Source organism: Caloenas nicobarica, chromosome 1 (genome assembly GCF_036013445.1).
Source record: "Caloenas nicobarica isolate bCalNic1 chromosome 1, bCalNic1.hap1, whole genome shotgun sequence".
Classification (NCBI taxonomy): Eukaryota; Metazoa; Chordata; class Aves; order Columbiformes; family Columbidae; genus Caloenas; species Caloenas nicobarica.
In genome coordinates, this window is record NC_088245.1 from 115352878 (window position 1) to 115369483 (window position 16606).

A 16606-nucleotide genomic window follows, 5' to 3' on the forward strand; every position below is an offset into this window, starting at 1 on the left:
AAGTATACAAAACGGTAGATTTTCTTGGTGTAGCCTGTCATGGCAAAGACATTTATAACAGCATATTTGTATCAGGATGTGGGAGGAAGACAGTAGCTCATACCACTGGAAACAGTAGGGTTAATTTTTCCCTGTAATCATAACACGATCGAAAGGAAAGGGAATAAAGAAGTTTTAGCTGAGCTTCCTTTCATACCACCTTATTCATACCAGACCTCTCTCTCTGATTCCTAAATACTATTAATTCATTTGGAAAGTTTCCTAATACGATGCCTGACAAATACGATGCCTATTCTACTGTATCTTGTTCTAGGCAGCCCAATATGCTCCAAACCCACCCCAGCCCATCACAGTCCCTGAATTCATTTTGCTCATGATGGAAGCTACATCACTCTGCAAATTCTTAAGATAAATATGTGACTTTAAAGAGTTTTTGCTAGTTTTGGTAAGGACAGGTTTTTTAATGACTCAGGGAGCAAAAGAAAAAAAGGAAAATAAGAGGGAATCTGCTATTTTAAATATGTAATAGTTCGGTAACTAACACACTCAACTAGCACATGGAAGAGAAGAGCATGAATCCCTGTGAGCGTATAACCTCGTGATACAGCCTACTGCTATTGCCATTAACAGGCCATAAGCTTTCTACTGAATTTGCAGGGCCTCAGCACTCAGGTTTGATAAGTCTCTGTCGGAAAGCTTGTTGACACACTTGTACAGTTTTCGTTTACTTGGTTTAGCTGTGACAGCAACTTTTTTAATTGATGAGGCCTCTGTGACTAATTTGTTTTATCTTTGTATGGTCCTACCAGAACCCACAGCTATAAATAACTCACATATGGTCACTTAAAGAAATGCAAACTGGGAGCAGAAGAAAACTGGTTTCAGGGGCAACAAAAAGAATACAGAAATGATAACTACCATATGTAAAGGGCATAGAAAATTTGGAGCTGTAGGCAAATGAAAAATAACAGATGTAAAGCATGTTACTAAATATATAAAAATGATCCTAAGTGGATCCTAGGTTGAAGAAGAAACTAACATCAGCAATGCCATATTTGTCCCATAAAAGGACATCAGAAGCTGACAGCTTACAGTGTTACTCTCAGCAGAAGTCCAAAGCTACTGATTTCTCTGTGCATCAAATCTGGGACAGAAGCCTTGTGAGCCTTTGTGATTAGATAGATGCACATAAGTGTCATCAGACATTCACATATTTTTTTACCACTCCTTTTTATGTTTAAGTGCATGATGATTATTCTTGAACATACTTTTTTCTAAATGGCCTTAGAATATTAATAATAAATTCCACTCAGGCTTTCATTGTGTGATTTACAATGCTAGAATCTGAACCAAATTAATCCTATATTCAGCTAGTTGTATATATGTGATTCTATGAAGTAAGGAAGCATAGAAATTATTTGTAATTAAGTGTATTTTTATGAAGCAGTATTTTAGTTACCATCATACAGTAGCACATCATGGAGCAAAACTGCTTCACTAAAATCTTAGCTTAATTTGATGTACAATATTAGTATCATAAAAGAAAAAAAAAAGAAGTATATAAGAGCTGCTAGTATAAAATCATTTACCTCTATGTCTATAGCCAGACTGACAGCATGCATAGCATTCACAAGTATCAAAGAGTTGTGCAGAAACTGTTCAGATGTTCTTGGTTTAGTATACATCCTTACAAAGTGAGTAGCAATCTAGAGAGGACAGAAATATCAAAGTTTTGTTCTTCCATTAAGCAAAATTATGATGTTTGTATTTTCAAGGCTTTCAGCAATCCATAAGATCTAAATTTTGAACTAAAATTCCCTATTAAGAATATACCCAGAGAAAATAAAAAATAATACTGAAATAATCACTCTAGACTTACTAAATGTTTTTCTTTCTTTTTAAAAACCACATAACCCAACAGTTCTAAAGGAAAATAAGGCCTTAATTAACAAACTGTATAAAAATTGCATAATATTAAGAAAAGTCCTTACCAAATATGGGCAATAAGATGCCAGCTGTGCTGCCAATACCAGACTGTCTAGCAGATCTTGGTCAAAATTTACTATCCATCTCATCGGAGGTACTTCGCCTGATTTAAAAACAGAGCAAGATGAATCAGACTCTTTTCCCCTGAGATGTTTAATTTTATTCTAGATAGATATGACACCTATGTGAAATAACTGACTAGCGGAAAGAGCAGAAAAAGGAAACATCTGCTCACATGTAGAATTTCCCAGGCGCAATTCTCTTCCAAGGCCATTGCTGAAAACATGAAAAATCTCACCTAGAATATTGTAACTATTATTCATACACTGATAGAGCATGTAAGAGTATTCATCACAAAGGAAGGGAAAGCAGGTAAGCTAAACTTAACCTCACAGATCCGGAACCTAAACATGTAAATTGCTTTTATTTTTATAGGCATAACATTCATAGGGCTACAGAAACTCACAAAAATATGCATGAATCCTTTAAAGTTGCAATGTTTAAGCACATAAGGAGGAAAAGGTTATCATTTTCTTTAAGGTCATATTAAATTATTTGGCACAAATGCAAGATAAATGAAAGCTAACAGCTCAGTTCCTGCAGCATAGATCACTACCTCTACAATTGTGTTGTAAAAGCCTATGCCTCACAAGGTTATTTTTTTACATTTCTAATGCTTTTATTTAAGATAAAACTGATTGTTAATGAACTAAATATAGTTTTATTTATTAGTGTTTCTTATTCAAAACATTCTATATCTTAAATGTTTAATACAGCATTTAAACAACAGACTTTTGCTCTTAAGCATTGTAATAAACCATAGGAAGAACACAATCATTTGAAAACTCTCAACCTAGAGATATTATCTAAAAAAAGTTACTGACATACCAATGACTAAACATTTTAAATCAATGTGTATATCAAATTCCCAGTACAGATAATGTGCACTTTGTGAAGCATGAACATCTAGAAGCTGATCCTTTTTTAAGAGGAGGAAGCTTGTCAAAAATATTCAAATACTGAGTCATGCCTTCTCTGTTCTGTTATTTACAGTTTCTTCCAACTACTCTTGCAAAAATATCTATTGCCTAATTTCATTTTATTTTGTTACTGTCTCAGGTCCAAGCTCCCAAATTTAGGGAACATTTTGGACTTCAGCAAGTGGCAAGGTTTTTAGATCAACTGGGACCATGCTTTCTCATATAGGACAAATTAGGTGGCTTTTATTTCACTATACATCCAGAGAGGGTATTGTTTACTAAGTTTGAAGCTTCCTAAGAATGCTACGGAATCTGAGATGATCAAAAATCTCCTACACATTACAAACACCTAAATATCTTAACATTATAATATAAAGAAATGTTCTTTTCTTTAAAAAATGCTACCATTAAAAGATAAAAAAAGTAGCACTGAACTGTTATGGTAGTAATATAACAATGTTCAGCACAGTCCAGTATCTTTATTAGCAAAAGAAGAATTTGAAGGCACCAGTACTTCACATAGAAATAATTTAAAAGAACACAAGCATAAAATGTTTGACCATGTTACACATTTCAGACCCTTATTTCAAGTCTGTCCCTATTAAGAGCTTCATTCTACAAGACCAAACACATGAAAGCAGGAACACAAATCATGTATATTTTAAAGGTCTCTAACTTTACAGAAAGAATACTATAAACTAAATGGAAGTTCAAGAAAGGGAAAAGGATAGATTCTCTACGCATTTGGAATAATATGTTCTCATTACGTGCTCAAGAATGTTTAATCTTTTGCTCTCACAAATTAGATGACGCTATGCTATAAATATTATTGAGGGTTTTGAACTTGAGACAGTATTTTGGGGTGTGTTACATACCCTATAAATAAAAACTATCAAAACTACACTGATTAAGAAAGTAGGCTGTATATTAAAAATCGTTAAATTTCTTAAGGTAACCTCATTCACTCCTAAGTGCCTCCAGACATCAGCCAGGCTGATGTAACCGAGCAAGTTATTGTCCAAAAGCCAAGCCACAAATCCAAAACACATTCAAATTGGAAAAAATAAATCCTGATCTTAAACTGAAACAGTGCTAACCATTCCATGTAGTGTTGAAGACACTATGAATCTTCCAAATGATTCTTTTACCAGCACTTATTTTGCTTGACTTTCTACTTCCTCAATTGCCTTTACCCACCTACTTTTGTTTGATATTAAATGTGATTGCAAAATTGTAATTAGTGAGAGGGAAAAAGTAGCTAAATGCTGTTGCTAATGTCAGATCATAATTTATCAACATCAGCTCAAGTAACTTCAATTGGTCCCCAAAGAAGTACAATTAAATCAAATTTGAAAATAAGTAGCTATTACAGATACAGGTATAAATTTGGTTGTGGAACTCCTCATTTATACCAAACAGATTATTTTTAAGCTTATAAAATTGTTCTACAATGCTGTAAATATTATGTTTCTGACTAAACTTAAAACTATTCAAGAACCAAATAGAACAAAAAAAACCTGGGGCAAATCATTAAATAGGAAGTGCATTCAGATGGAATCCTATATTCATGCAAAGTAAATATATGAAATTTTAACCTCAAATAAAAATTAATCCTAGGAAAGGCTCATGTTTAAATACTTGCTGTATACATATACTTGCTGTATGTATATTTGAACAATAAGCTAGCTAACCCACAAGATAATTTTATATAATTGTGACTTTATATGTCATAGAAGAGTGAAATTTTTACACAATTGTCATGAATATCCAGAAGTAACATTTGACATGCATATTCTTAGCACCAGGAGGTGCTGGCTCATTATGATCCCACTAAGACACTTGGAGTTCATAAAGTATCACTGCCAGTTATTGGAGCTAAGACTATAGGGAAAGAGAGCTTATTACAAATAACCTTACATCTCTTCAGACACCCGGAACCCCAGGTTGTGCAGCATTGGAACTGACCTTCACTCAGGATGCAGCGCACTGTACAGATGCAGTCTGTGGGAGGGTTACGTCTTACAGGATTTTGTTAAAACAAAAGACTTCTGTTACTCATTTCCACTATCAGGTGAAAATGACATTAACATGAGAACTTGGTGCTGCAGTTGTAGTTAGTTACAGACAAGGGCACGCTGGTGGCGTAATCACTGGCACCAAGCGAGAGCTGCCTACAGGCTCCTCTGCTACAATCAGCTGGAGAAGTTGACCCTGTAGCCAAGAGATAAGCACAGCACAGCCCCACGCCTGCTCAGGTTAACTGTCATGTGGATCACTTGGCTCCTTTATGTACAATGATCTTCTTAGGAAGAAGTTAGGATCACTGCAACATATTAATGTTTTGGTATATTTTGGTAAATTTATATTTGGAGAGAAGTTCCCCAAAATGGTTTAATTAAAAATTATAACAAAAAAAAAAAAAAGTACCCTTCACAGAAAATATCCAAAGCAGAAGTATTTTTCATTACCAAGTACTTTGTGAGGAAGCTCTTGGTACAGCTTCAGAATTATCTTTTGTTGATTTTGAAAGGAAAAAAAAAAAGGAGGAATCAAGTCTTCCATTAGTGATCTAAAACTGCATTTGAAGTATAGGCCAAAAATAATTATTTAGAAGACAATTCTGTACAGAACTTCTTATGACTTGACACATAAAGAAGACATTCAGGAAAAAAATATACTGTGTAGGGAAAGATCCTTCTTTGTGACATGAGCACCAGATAAAGAGCTTCAGAGGATTTGGTATGCTATTAAGAAAGATATTATACACCTAAAACAACCTTACAACCTGCTGCTTTAAGAGGCAGTCAGTTCTAACTTTTTTTTTTTTTTTTTTAATTTCATGCTCATGTACAATGATGTAGGAGTAAAGATGTTGTTTGGTCTACCTTACTAGAGATTTAACATTACTCCTACAAAAGACTTTCAAGCAGGGTGCTAAAGATAATTTCGTTAAGTGCTACAATAAACACCCTGCGCAAGTTGAAAAAAGAATGTATCAAAAATTCAGTGGGAAAGTTATTAGAATATTAATAATTAATTAAAACTAAATAATTAAGTCAACCTACAAACTTCTGTAACATACTCTAAGCGAATCTTTCTTTCAAGATTCTTTTGTTAGTTTTGTTCATTCTGTGATTCATAGAATAAAGATGCCTCAGCATCTGAAGACCTTAAATGTCTATCACTTCACATTAGCTATTTGAAGATACTTCAGCATATTCACATAGCTCTAGTAAGAAAGAATAGAAGCAGATGCTGCACGAGCTCACCAACAAAGACATGTAATTTAGTTTACCACTAATGATTTTAGTTTACCACTTCTGTGTGGTGATGTTTAGACTTGGTCCCAAATCCCTTATTTTTTCCTATTTGTGCTGTAATGTGACTTCAAACATTATTTCAAATGAAAGAAAAGATCAGCAGGTCAATGAGTTCGAAAGCCGATGGCTGCTGCTGCCCACACCTCTGTCTGCAATGCTCTGTCTCATCACACTCTTCAGTCTCTTCCCACCCTTCTCTGTTGATACATCCAATTACAGTCAACAAGACTGGCTTTCACAACCTTACGATCCTGGACCTAAGCATGTGTAACTTTAGCCACCATCTTCCCCTTCTGTCCCTCCTAAAACCTATTTGCCATTTCAGAAGACAGATGGAAATCTTACTATGAATGAATCATTATATAAAACATGTTCTGTCCAATTTTAATTCTGCTAATAATTACACTGTTCTCAAACAGGCTCTCTTCTTCTGGAAGGCCCTAAAGTGTTGGTTTGTTCTATTTTAATTATTATAAAATAATCTCTAATAGTTTTAAAAAAACAACTGGCTTAAAATGAGAGGCAAACTTTCTCCTCCCTTTCACAGAAAACAGAAAGTTTTTCTAGAATATTTTTTAAAAAAGTTATTCCAAATCACTATCTAAAAAAATCTTCTTTTCTGAAGAAAGTTTTAATCCATTTAAGATTTCAAATGATGTTTATTTTATTGTCATTGTTTCATTAATACAGACAGAAAACAATTGAAATTTTCTTCTAAATATTCATGTAATGTACCGTTAAAAAATATCAAAAAACTGTTACCTATGACAGGATCAGAACATATCAGCCTCGACATCTAAATCGGGATGGTATTAATTTTAACTAAATGCAGACCTCCATTTTACAAATGTCAACAGTAGGAGACATTAATTTCATCCCAACACCTTGGTAAATTGTTTGCAGGTATTTCAATAATATTTAACGTAGTCACTGCAAAAACAAATACTAAGTTAGTCTTTCTAATATAAATCCATCATATTGTTGATCAGAGTTGGGACCTATAAAATTCAATAATCTGTTCTCTTTTTTTATTAATAGAACTCGGACTCAGTCTCAGTATACAATATTGGTATTTTTAATAAATCACTATTTCTACATTTTTATTTTTAACTTTTAAGATTAACTACTTCTGCTTTCATTTTAAATTAGGTCCAATATTGAATTGTTCTTCAGGTTAGTCATCTAGATTGATTTGCTCAGCCTGGTTATGGAAACTCATTAAACTAGATACTTTGATCAAAAAGTAAACTTTATTGTTTAATGTATTTTAACTTTAAATGTTACTTTAAATGTACCATCAGCTACCTTTAGGCTTCTGATGGGAATATTACTTGAGCACACTTGTCCCTAACATTGATGTACTTTCTTCTATCTCCACTAATACTTTCATGCTGGTAGAATTGCCTGTGTGGCAGCAAAGTGGGTGTGGGAACAAAGCTGGCTTAAAAAGAAAGGGTAAAACATTTCTTTACTTTTTAATCTGGATCACACCAATCTGGTTTACCATGCAGCCACATAAATGGCTTTGCCTGTGGAAATGAAACATGGTAGTACTATCGTCTAAAAAATATTTGTTGAACTGTAGTTTTATAGCCTATGGAAATGGGAGCACGAAGAAAAAACCCATGAAGTGAAATATTTTCCCATGTCAACTAATTAAATACTTTTATAACTATTTTTTGTTGTTTTCCAGTTAATCCTTCTACTATCAATCAACCTACTTCAATGCTTGTGAATAAATTAGTCAGAAAACATAATTTATTTTTCCTTATTGGATGAAATCTAGCAGCAAATCTGCCAGCTAACCACTCTACTATAATTAAGTTTTTAAATATAATTACTCAGTTTCGGTAGAAATAAACAGTGGAAATCAGAAGTCTTACTCAGGATTCCTCATTTTCACGTAAGCATATAAATGTATTGAAGCTCACTCATAGCGGTACTTATTGAAAAAAAAAAAAGAAAAAAAAAAAGTAGCATTAAAAAAAAATTACTAATGGATCTTTAAGATAAAGATTCTCAGCCAAGATCATGATGAAAGCCAGTCTAATGGGTGTGGTAGGCCAAAAATAGCTTAAAATGTGAATGCGAACAAGTAGCATATAACTCTGTCTGGTTGGAGGGGGAAGGGAGAGGAAATTGTCCAAAATTGAACATCTTAATTCTGATACAGATCCCTGCTACCTGCCAGCTGCTTCCTATAGGGACTGGTTGCAAATTTTGATAACACCTAGGCTGAAGTGGCATGTTCTGAATCCTCCCATTAATGAAGAAGCACGAGACAGAAGCACCAATAAGGCTGATCACAAGTTATACTTCTGCACATGGACTATTCAGATTGACAAAACTTGGAACTTGGAGTAATGGAAAGAAGAGCCCAAAAAGAAGCATTCCCAAAAAGAAGCAGCAATCTCGATGAGACAACGGGGACTCAAAACAAGGTGAAGAGGTTCCTAACTGGAGGAAGGACCTTGGAAGTGTGAGAAAACCCTGAAGATCAGAGAAATGCATAAAGACAAATGGCAGCAGATACCCAAGGACTTTGAGTGACTCCTGAGACTGGTGATGCGAGCAGCAGCATGAATTGACGGGACATCTGCGTGATCTTCTCAGGCCAGTAGCAACCTCCCTGCTAGAAAGGGAATTTGATACTTTGTGAACATAGCACTGGGCAGAGTGACTGTTGTGCCAGGGAAGATTTGGATTGGATATTCGGAAAAAATTCTTCATGGAAAGGGTTGTGAAGCACTGGAACAAGCTGCCCACGGAAGTGCTGGAGTCACCATCCCTGGAGTTTAAAAGGCATGTAGACGAGGTTCTTAGGGACATGGTTTAGTGCTAGAGTTAGGTTATGGTTGGCTTCAATCATCTTGAGGGTCTCTTCCAACAAGAATGATTCTATAATTCTATCATATGGGATAAGAGTTCTGACCTTTCTGGTTCTTCAATAAAACCCAGTATCCTGATCCATCACAGGCTGTCATTTACTCTGTCTCACCCATGACAACAGGTGAAAATACTTCATGAAAGAAAATAATCATGCAGGATTAACTTAGAATGGACATTCAGTCACTGTTATGTAGTAAAATCAGACATTTACAATGGTTATGGAAAGCTAAAATATATTGCAGAGGCATCTGTAAGTGAACTAAAAGGAGTTTTGTTTCAATCGTTGATCCCACTCAACGCTAAAGGAAGTAACGTTCATACTCAGTTCAGTGATTTGAGACTAACTTAATTTCTGCATTTATTTACTTTTAATAGTCTATTTTATTTTTAATTTGTAATTGCACCATGCAGCATGCATACAGTAACCAAGAACAACAGCATTGGCCAACTTTCTTCTGCCAGTGTGTCTTGAAGAGTTGGTTTAACCTGCCCTCTTTGTTTCTATCTGGAAATGCTTCATGAAAAAAGTTTTTCAATGGCAGTCTAATTATTAATTCCCATATTTTAATTATTTTTAATTGAAGTCGTCCAGATTTGTTGAGTTTTTAAAAATTTTATGGCTTTTAAGGAGTCTCTGAAACATATTTTACATCAACTACTTAACACATAGTCTCATTTCCTAATTCATCCTGAGTGTAGAAAAACCAGATTTGTCAAAACCAAAATTTAGGTGAGAATGTTTTCAGATTTAGATGTTTTCCCTCTCTTCTCCAAGAAAGAGAAAGAAAAGATCAAACACTCTTCATTGCCACTGTTTGGGTTGGATTGGGGTTCATCCTCTGATGAATCAATAGCATACAAGGCTATAAGTTTTTGCAATGCTTTTTTGCCAAAATCCTTAGTTTTCGATGAATCAAAAATAAATGGTTTTATCTTTATATGATTAGATTTGAAGCCTCAAGATTTCTTGCGGGGTATGAAGACTACTTTTCAAATGGAGATAATCAAGGAAACATCTGTAACGATTCTCCACTAAAATAACAACTTATTTGTTGGCACAATAGTGTGCAACAGTCACCACAAACTGCTCTAGGCCAAATTTTGTCTATGTGACAGGTAGAAGATACTGTGGACAAAAAAGAAATACTAGACATTTTAATTTCAATAAGATTTTGGTCACATTTTCTCTCATAAGGAAGCAAGGAAAAGGCAGTGTAGGAAGAAGGTGCTGTTAGGTGGAGGACAAAACTCACTGAAAAACAGTAAGCCTAATTATCAGCTGTCCACAAATCAAACTGCAAAGTCCTAGACCACAGACTATTTAATATTTTCATATGCAACTTGGAAAATCACATGAAACTACCTTAGTCCAATCTGGAGATAATATCAAGTAGGTTAAAAGAATCTACTCTGGGAAAAAGAATGTGTTGCAAGTATTTGTGAGGAAAGGACTACAATTTAAGCTCTTCAACAATTGGAGAAATGATCTGGAAGAAATGGGATAAAATCCAATATTGATATGTGCAGCATACTACACTTAATTAAGAATAATTTGTTACACAAATACTACATGGAAAATTGAATAGATGGAAATTCTGCAGAAAAGAATCTGGAGATAACAGCAAATCTCATATTGTTTCAGAAAAAGCAAATGCTTTGCTAGGATGCATAGAGTTGGATCTTAAACAGGTAGACTGATCCTTTCCCTTCTATTCGGTTCTAGTGAAGTCTCAGCTGGTACAAAACCCAGTAATTGGTACAAAACTTCAAGAAAGGCAGGGATTAACTAAGAGAGCACCAGGAAAAAAAAAAAAAAAACCAAACCAACCACACAGAGAAAGACAGAGAATGGAATTGTTTTGCCAAGAGCGGGTGAGGAAGTAACTGAAGCAGGACATAATAATTTGTATATACGTATAAAGTCACTAGAAAAGCAAAGATCTACTGCATACCTCTTTCTAGAAGAGAAAGGATGGACTTAAACTCTAGCAGAGGAAATTCTTGGTTAGGTTAGACAACAGAAAAATCTTCCAAATGGAAATGAGTGGGACATACTGGCAGATATTGCATAAAGTGGACCATGGAATTTCCTTTTTCAGAGATTTTTATGACAGTCTAGGCCAGTACCTGTTGAGTACGCTACGAGTATAGTCAGTTTAGTCTTTGCACATGAGAATGAAACACATTATTTCTGCTATCTTTCTCCCTTTCCTGCCATCTTTCTCCCTTTCCTGCCTTCTGTGCTTTACTGTGGGGTTTTTCAAGCTTTGCTTTTATTAACAGATGCATCAGTATGCTTTATCTCACTGACTAAAACGAGTTTATACCTGCTTTGTGCTGCAAAACACCAGAAACGCACAATTTACTTTCCACTCTCTACTTTTATTACAGTTCCTCCAATGTTTTGAAGTTGCCCTTTATACCTCCCGTAACACACTATTCTCTCTCTCACCCACTATAGAAAAATATCTGTTTTAAAAGAATCACTTTAAAGAGAAATATTGCCAATTTTTTTTTGTAACAAAGTATCTCTTTGAAGATAGATCGTAGTATTCAAAGAAACATCCCAGACGAAATGGCTAATTGGATCATGAGCTCTCAGCAACCTCTGAAGCCACTCTCCCCTATGGTTATAAAGTCAAACATTTCACTTTTCCAAAATAAAACAACCCACTGTTAGCAGTGAAAATAAAATCTTTAAAGCTGTTGGCCTCTCTTCTGAAAACCAGAAAGAAATTATCTCAAATCTTATTTTAAATAGATACACAAAGGTACCCTTTGGAGTCAGTCGTACAAGAAAAAACAAACAAACAAAAAAACCCCACCATAATAAAATGGCTGGCAAGCCAAAATTCAAAATCTTCATCATCTTTCTGGTAGAAGAACACTGTTTAGCCCTCCCCAAAAACCACTACACTTAAACAATTCTTCCACTACACACACCACATTACTTTTGTTCTGGAAAAAAAATGACCGTTAAAAATTGTCATTAATCTTAAAAGAAAAATTTTGATAAGAAAGGAGAAAAAGTTGTTACACAGAAGTATGATGTATTATTACCTGGATTAGAAGATCATCCAGAAAAAACAAAATGGTCTTATACCAAGCATTAAAACTCTTAAAGGATTGGATTTAGTTTAATCTACTAAGTATAAGAGTTATTTTATATAAAAAGAATAGCAATACATCTTTAAAGAACATACTGTGTCTCTTGTGAAGCTGTTTTCACAAGCAATAAAAAAACCTAAATTCTTGCTATCCATTGCAAAATCAACATATATATATCTAAGAAGGCACAACAGATGTCTTCACAAATGATAAATCTTCTTTCATATAGCTACAAGCAATTATTTCAAATTCTGAGTTACTAAAAAACAGAGGAAAAAATAAATATGGTTAGGCTAATATTCTATAAAACTTTCCAAATATACCTAACACATTCACATAAAAATTTTGAAACTAATACCTTTAATTATCAAAGGTATGAAGTGGCGCTTTATAAGAAATTAATAAATTAGACTACAGAACTACAAAGGAAAACTTATAGTTGAGTTGTCATATGACAGCAGTCTATATAAGTAAGCACGACATTGAGGATGCAAACCAAACCTTATTGTTAAATATCTCAGCAGAATACACAAATTTGTCAGTAAAGTACCAAATTGCAGTATTAAGCAGTAAGTGTGAAACAAAATATTTTACATACACTATAGATTTTAAACATATTTACTGCTTCAGAATGGTGTGATTCTATAAGTTTTCACAGGTTCAAAATACAATTAAACAAATTCACAGAATAAAAAACTAGTACAACCTTACAATACTAGTACCACCTTCACCTCAAGTAGTCTCGAATTTCAAACCAGGAAGTCTCAGAGTATGTATGTATAAAGTATTTATAAAGTATGGCTGTATGTTTGCACTGTTACTCATCTCTAAGCATCTTCTATTGGAGGTAGAATACTGATCTAGATAGACCTTTAAACTGTCACAGTATGTCCTTTCTCATGTAGATTACCGCAGTAATAATGGTGTATAATATTATATAACAACTTCCTATTCTGAGAACTGAAAATCTCTGGAGGTGGAACTAATCTATAGCTATAATAACACCTATAGTCCTGTTTTAATAGCTTAAATCTGGTACTGAATAATACAAATATTTACAGAAGAAATATGTAGCAATAACCTTTTCTGTAAGTGTTGACATTAGAACCAGGACAAGGTTTTAAATGATGGTACTGAAATATACAACACTGAGCATAAGAAAGATGAGAGGACATATGCCTTTGAGTATTAAAAAAACCCAACCAAACAAACAATGCTATTGTTTTTCCTAAAATGTATTTAGGATTAACAGAATGATATTTTATCTACCTTCAGCACATAGAGCATGTGAGACTACATTTATCTTAACATGGAAAACAAGAAGTCTTCTATAAGAAACTTGTAGACAAGTTAGCAGTTCCTACTTTAGGCAGGATACTACAACCCTTGCTCATTGAAACTGATAATTATTCTTCTAAGAACTCCTAAAATACCAGGGACAGATCTATTTAATACCACTGACAGTTTGTAATAATTCTAAGCAGAAAAGTTCAAGAAGCACCACATGGGCCAATGACAGAAAAATGGATACACTGGGGATATGTCTCATTTATTCCCATCTGTTGCAGAAGGCTTTTACCCTGAGGCAAGAACATTTACCTTTCTGCTCCTAATAATTTTTTCCAATCATCTTTTGCTATCTATGCAGTTCTAGTTTATTTTGCTGATTTTTATCCCAAATAATATCTTAAACTGACAAATTCCTTAGGTTTTTACGTATCACAGAAGAATAGTGCTACCTCACATCAGTCTCCATTTTGTTGCTTTTCAACAGAAAGTTTCCATTTGTAAAGGGAACTAGTTTCAAAATCACTGAATGGTACTGGAAGCCTCTAGAATAAAATGTCGCCTTTGACAGTATTTTTTTTTGTCATGGCATTTGACTTATAGATCACTTTGATTTAAAATGCAATAAGTCACAGCAATTCATTACAGCATACCTGGCTTCTACACTGGCTTCAGAATGAATACTATAATCCCTGCATCATGGATGGATGGATGGATGGATGGAAGGAAGGAAAGAAGGAAGGAGGAGGGAAGAGGGGGGGAGGAGAGGGGGGGAGGAGAGGGGGGGAGGAGAGGGGGGGAGGAGAGGGGGGGAGGAGAGGGGGGGAGGAGAGGGGAGAGGGGAAGGGGAGAAAGAAAGAGAGAAAGAAAGAGAGAGAGAGAGAGAGAGAGAAAGAGAGAAGGAAGGAAGGAAGGAAGGAAGGAAGGAAGGAAGGAAGGAAGGAAGGAAGGAAGGAAGGAAGGAAGGAAGGAAGGAAGGAAGGAAGGAAGGAAGGAAGGAAGGAAGGAAGGAAGGAAGGAAGGAAGGAAGGAAGGAAGGAAGGAAGGAAGGAAGGAAGGAAGGAAGGAAGTTAACTACTGTTTTCAGTGAAATTCACTGTTTGATACTTAAAGTGAATGAACAGAACCTTTTTCAGTCTTCATGGTCTGAAATATGTTTTCTCTTCACAAAATATCTCAAGTTGTATTCCTAAATCCACAGTTATACCATACTCAATCTACATATTTAGTATGCACTGCAGAAGTAGCATTAATTACACAAGTAATAAGAAAACTGATTTATTCCAATTAACATAAAAACACTGCTAAGTGCCTTGTTTAGCTGAAAGTGGAATAGGTGTCTAGGCATCTCAAAGTGTATTGCAAGTAAGGAAACAAAATTTCTTCCTGAATATTTATCCAGTTATTCGTACTTAGTTTTTTGAGGATCAGCATATATGTATATACACATATACATTTTTATATGCAAGAATACATGTCTACACAGGTGTATATGTGTATGCATATATGTATACACACATATATACACAAATATAGGCGGTCCTAAGAGTTAGGGCTTTTTTTTTTTTTGAAAGATCTTTTCAACAGTTTTCCAAATGTTAACATTTTGAATCTTTTCAATATAGGGTTCTAAGGACTATCTTTATTCATACCTCTGTTTCTCTGAAGCTGCATAATGCCAGCCAGTGAAAAACAATAAAACTGTACAAGTCAAAATATTTTTATACTACTCCAAAGTCTTAAAAGGGAAGTTAAACATGGAGTTTTGCTTATTTCTCAACTTCATATGAGCTTAAAACTTGGGAGGGTAATTCTTTTTCTCTTTTCTATCAAATAAAATCCTGATATGATCTCCTGAGTTTTTCAGCTATGAGATATGATGCAATTCTTAAACACAGAGTATTCAGGTTGACTAAGAAAGGTGAGCAGGACAGAAAATCCTACGTATTGGACTTCATATTAACATATTATACTTAATTCTTATGTCTTCTGTGTAAATCAGGAAATATAACACAGAAAAATGGTTCAAAACTTTGTTAATTTACATTTCAGGAAATAATTTCCAGAACTTATCAGTCAAGAGCAATTTTCTCCATAATATTTTCTTGGAAGGCAGGCTTAAAATACTTATGATGGCCATTCATTAGATACTCACTTCCCCTTCTTTAATTCAGCTTTTTCTCAAGTGTGCAAAAAGCAAGATTTGTTCTTTGGGAAAAGCCTGTTTTGCAATGTTTTTAACTGAAAGAAATCTTATATGAAATTACATAAGATTCTTCCTTTCTACTTTTCAAAGACAAAAATATACTTCAGCTCTTGTTTCTCCTTTGTCTCTAAGAACTATCAAATTGAGAAGCAAGAAATACTGAACTCCATAAATACTCTTCCTAAAAATTGGGGAGAGGAAAAAAGAGAGGTGAGAGGAAATGGCAGAAAAAGAAGAATTTGTGAAAGCAAGGCAAAGACTGTGCTTTTTAATTCCTGTACTAGAAACAAACCTAAGTAAAAGTTCTAGAGAATCAGTTTTAAAATAAAACAAAATTCTACTTAATTCTCGTAGGGTTTTGTGAAGACATCATCTCATGCTAAATCTCTCCTTCCTCAAAATTTTTAGTGCAGATGCAATGATAAACTGATTTCAAAAAAAAAAAACAACACCTCACAATGAATAAAATGCATTCAAAACCAAAACTTTCCTACTCAAGAGTAAGATTCTTGAGAGATGCTTCTAAGGCAAACATTGTCAGACAAACCTACATGGGCACTGGATCAGCAATTCCCTTGCTTCTTAAGCAATTCTTATTACATTCAAATAATTCATGCTTCCTCTCTTACCATTACTATTGCCCATATAATGCCTTAAGTGGGCACCGAATCTTATATTTAATGTATAATTAATGTCTCAGTAGAATAGGCAAAGTTGCGTTTTGCAGCTTTAGAGCATTTGGTCTCAAGGTTCAACTCTGCTTTCCATTTTGTAGTCAATAAGACATAGTGCAAGACTGCCCTCTCAAAACATATGCCAAGCTGCTTTTA

General features: G+C 34.4%; 1 protein-coding gene across 1 annotated transcript in view; it reads right to left on the bottom strand.

Moving 5' to 3' along the window:
* CFAP47 (cilia and flagella associated protein 47) overlaps window positions 1-16606 on the bottom strand; it is a 311215-nt gene that overhangs the window by 218038 nt on the left and 76571 nt on the right. The window contains exons 34-35 of the mRNA XM_065651976.1: window positions 1992-2089; window positions 1590-1706 (exon numbers count right to left, since the gene is read on the bottom strand). Of these exons, the coding sequence (XP_065508048.1) occupies window positions 1590-1706; window positions 1992-2089 (215 nt within the window). The remainder of the gene's footprint in view (window positions 1-1589; window positions 1707-1991; window positions 2090-16606) is intronic.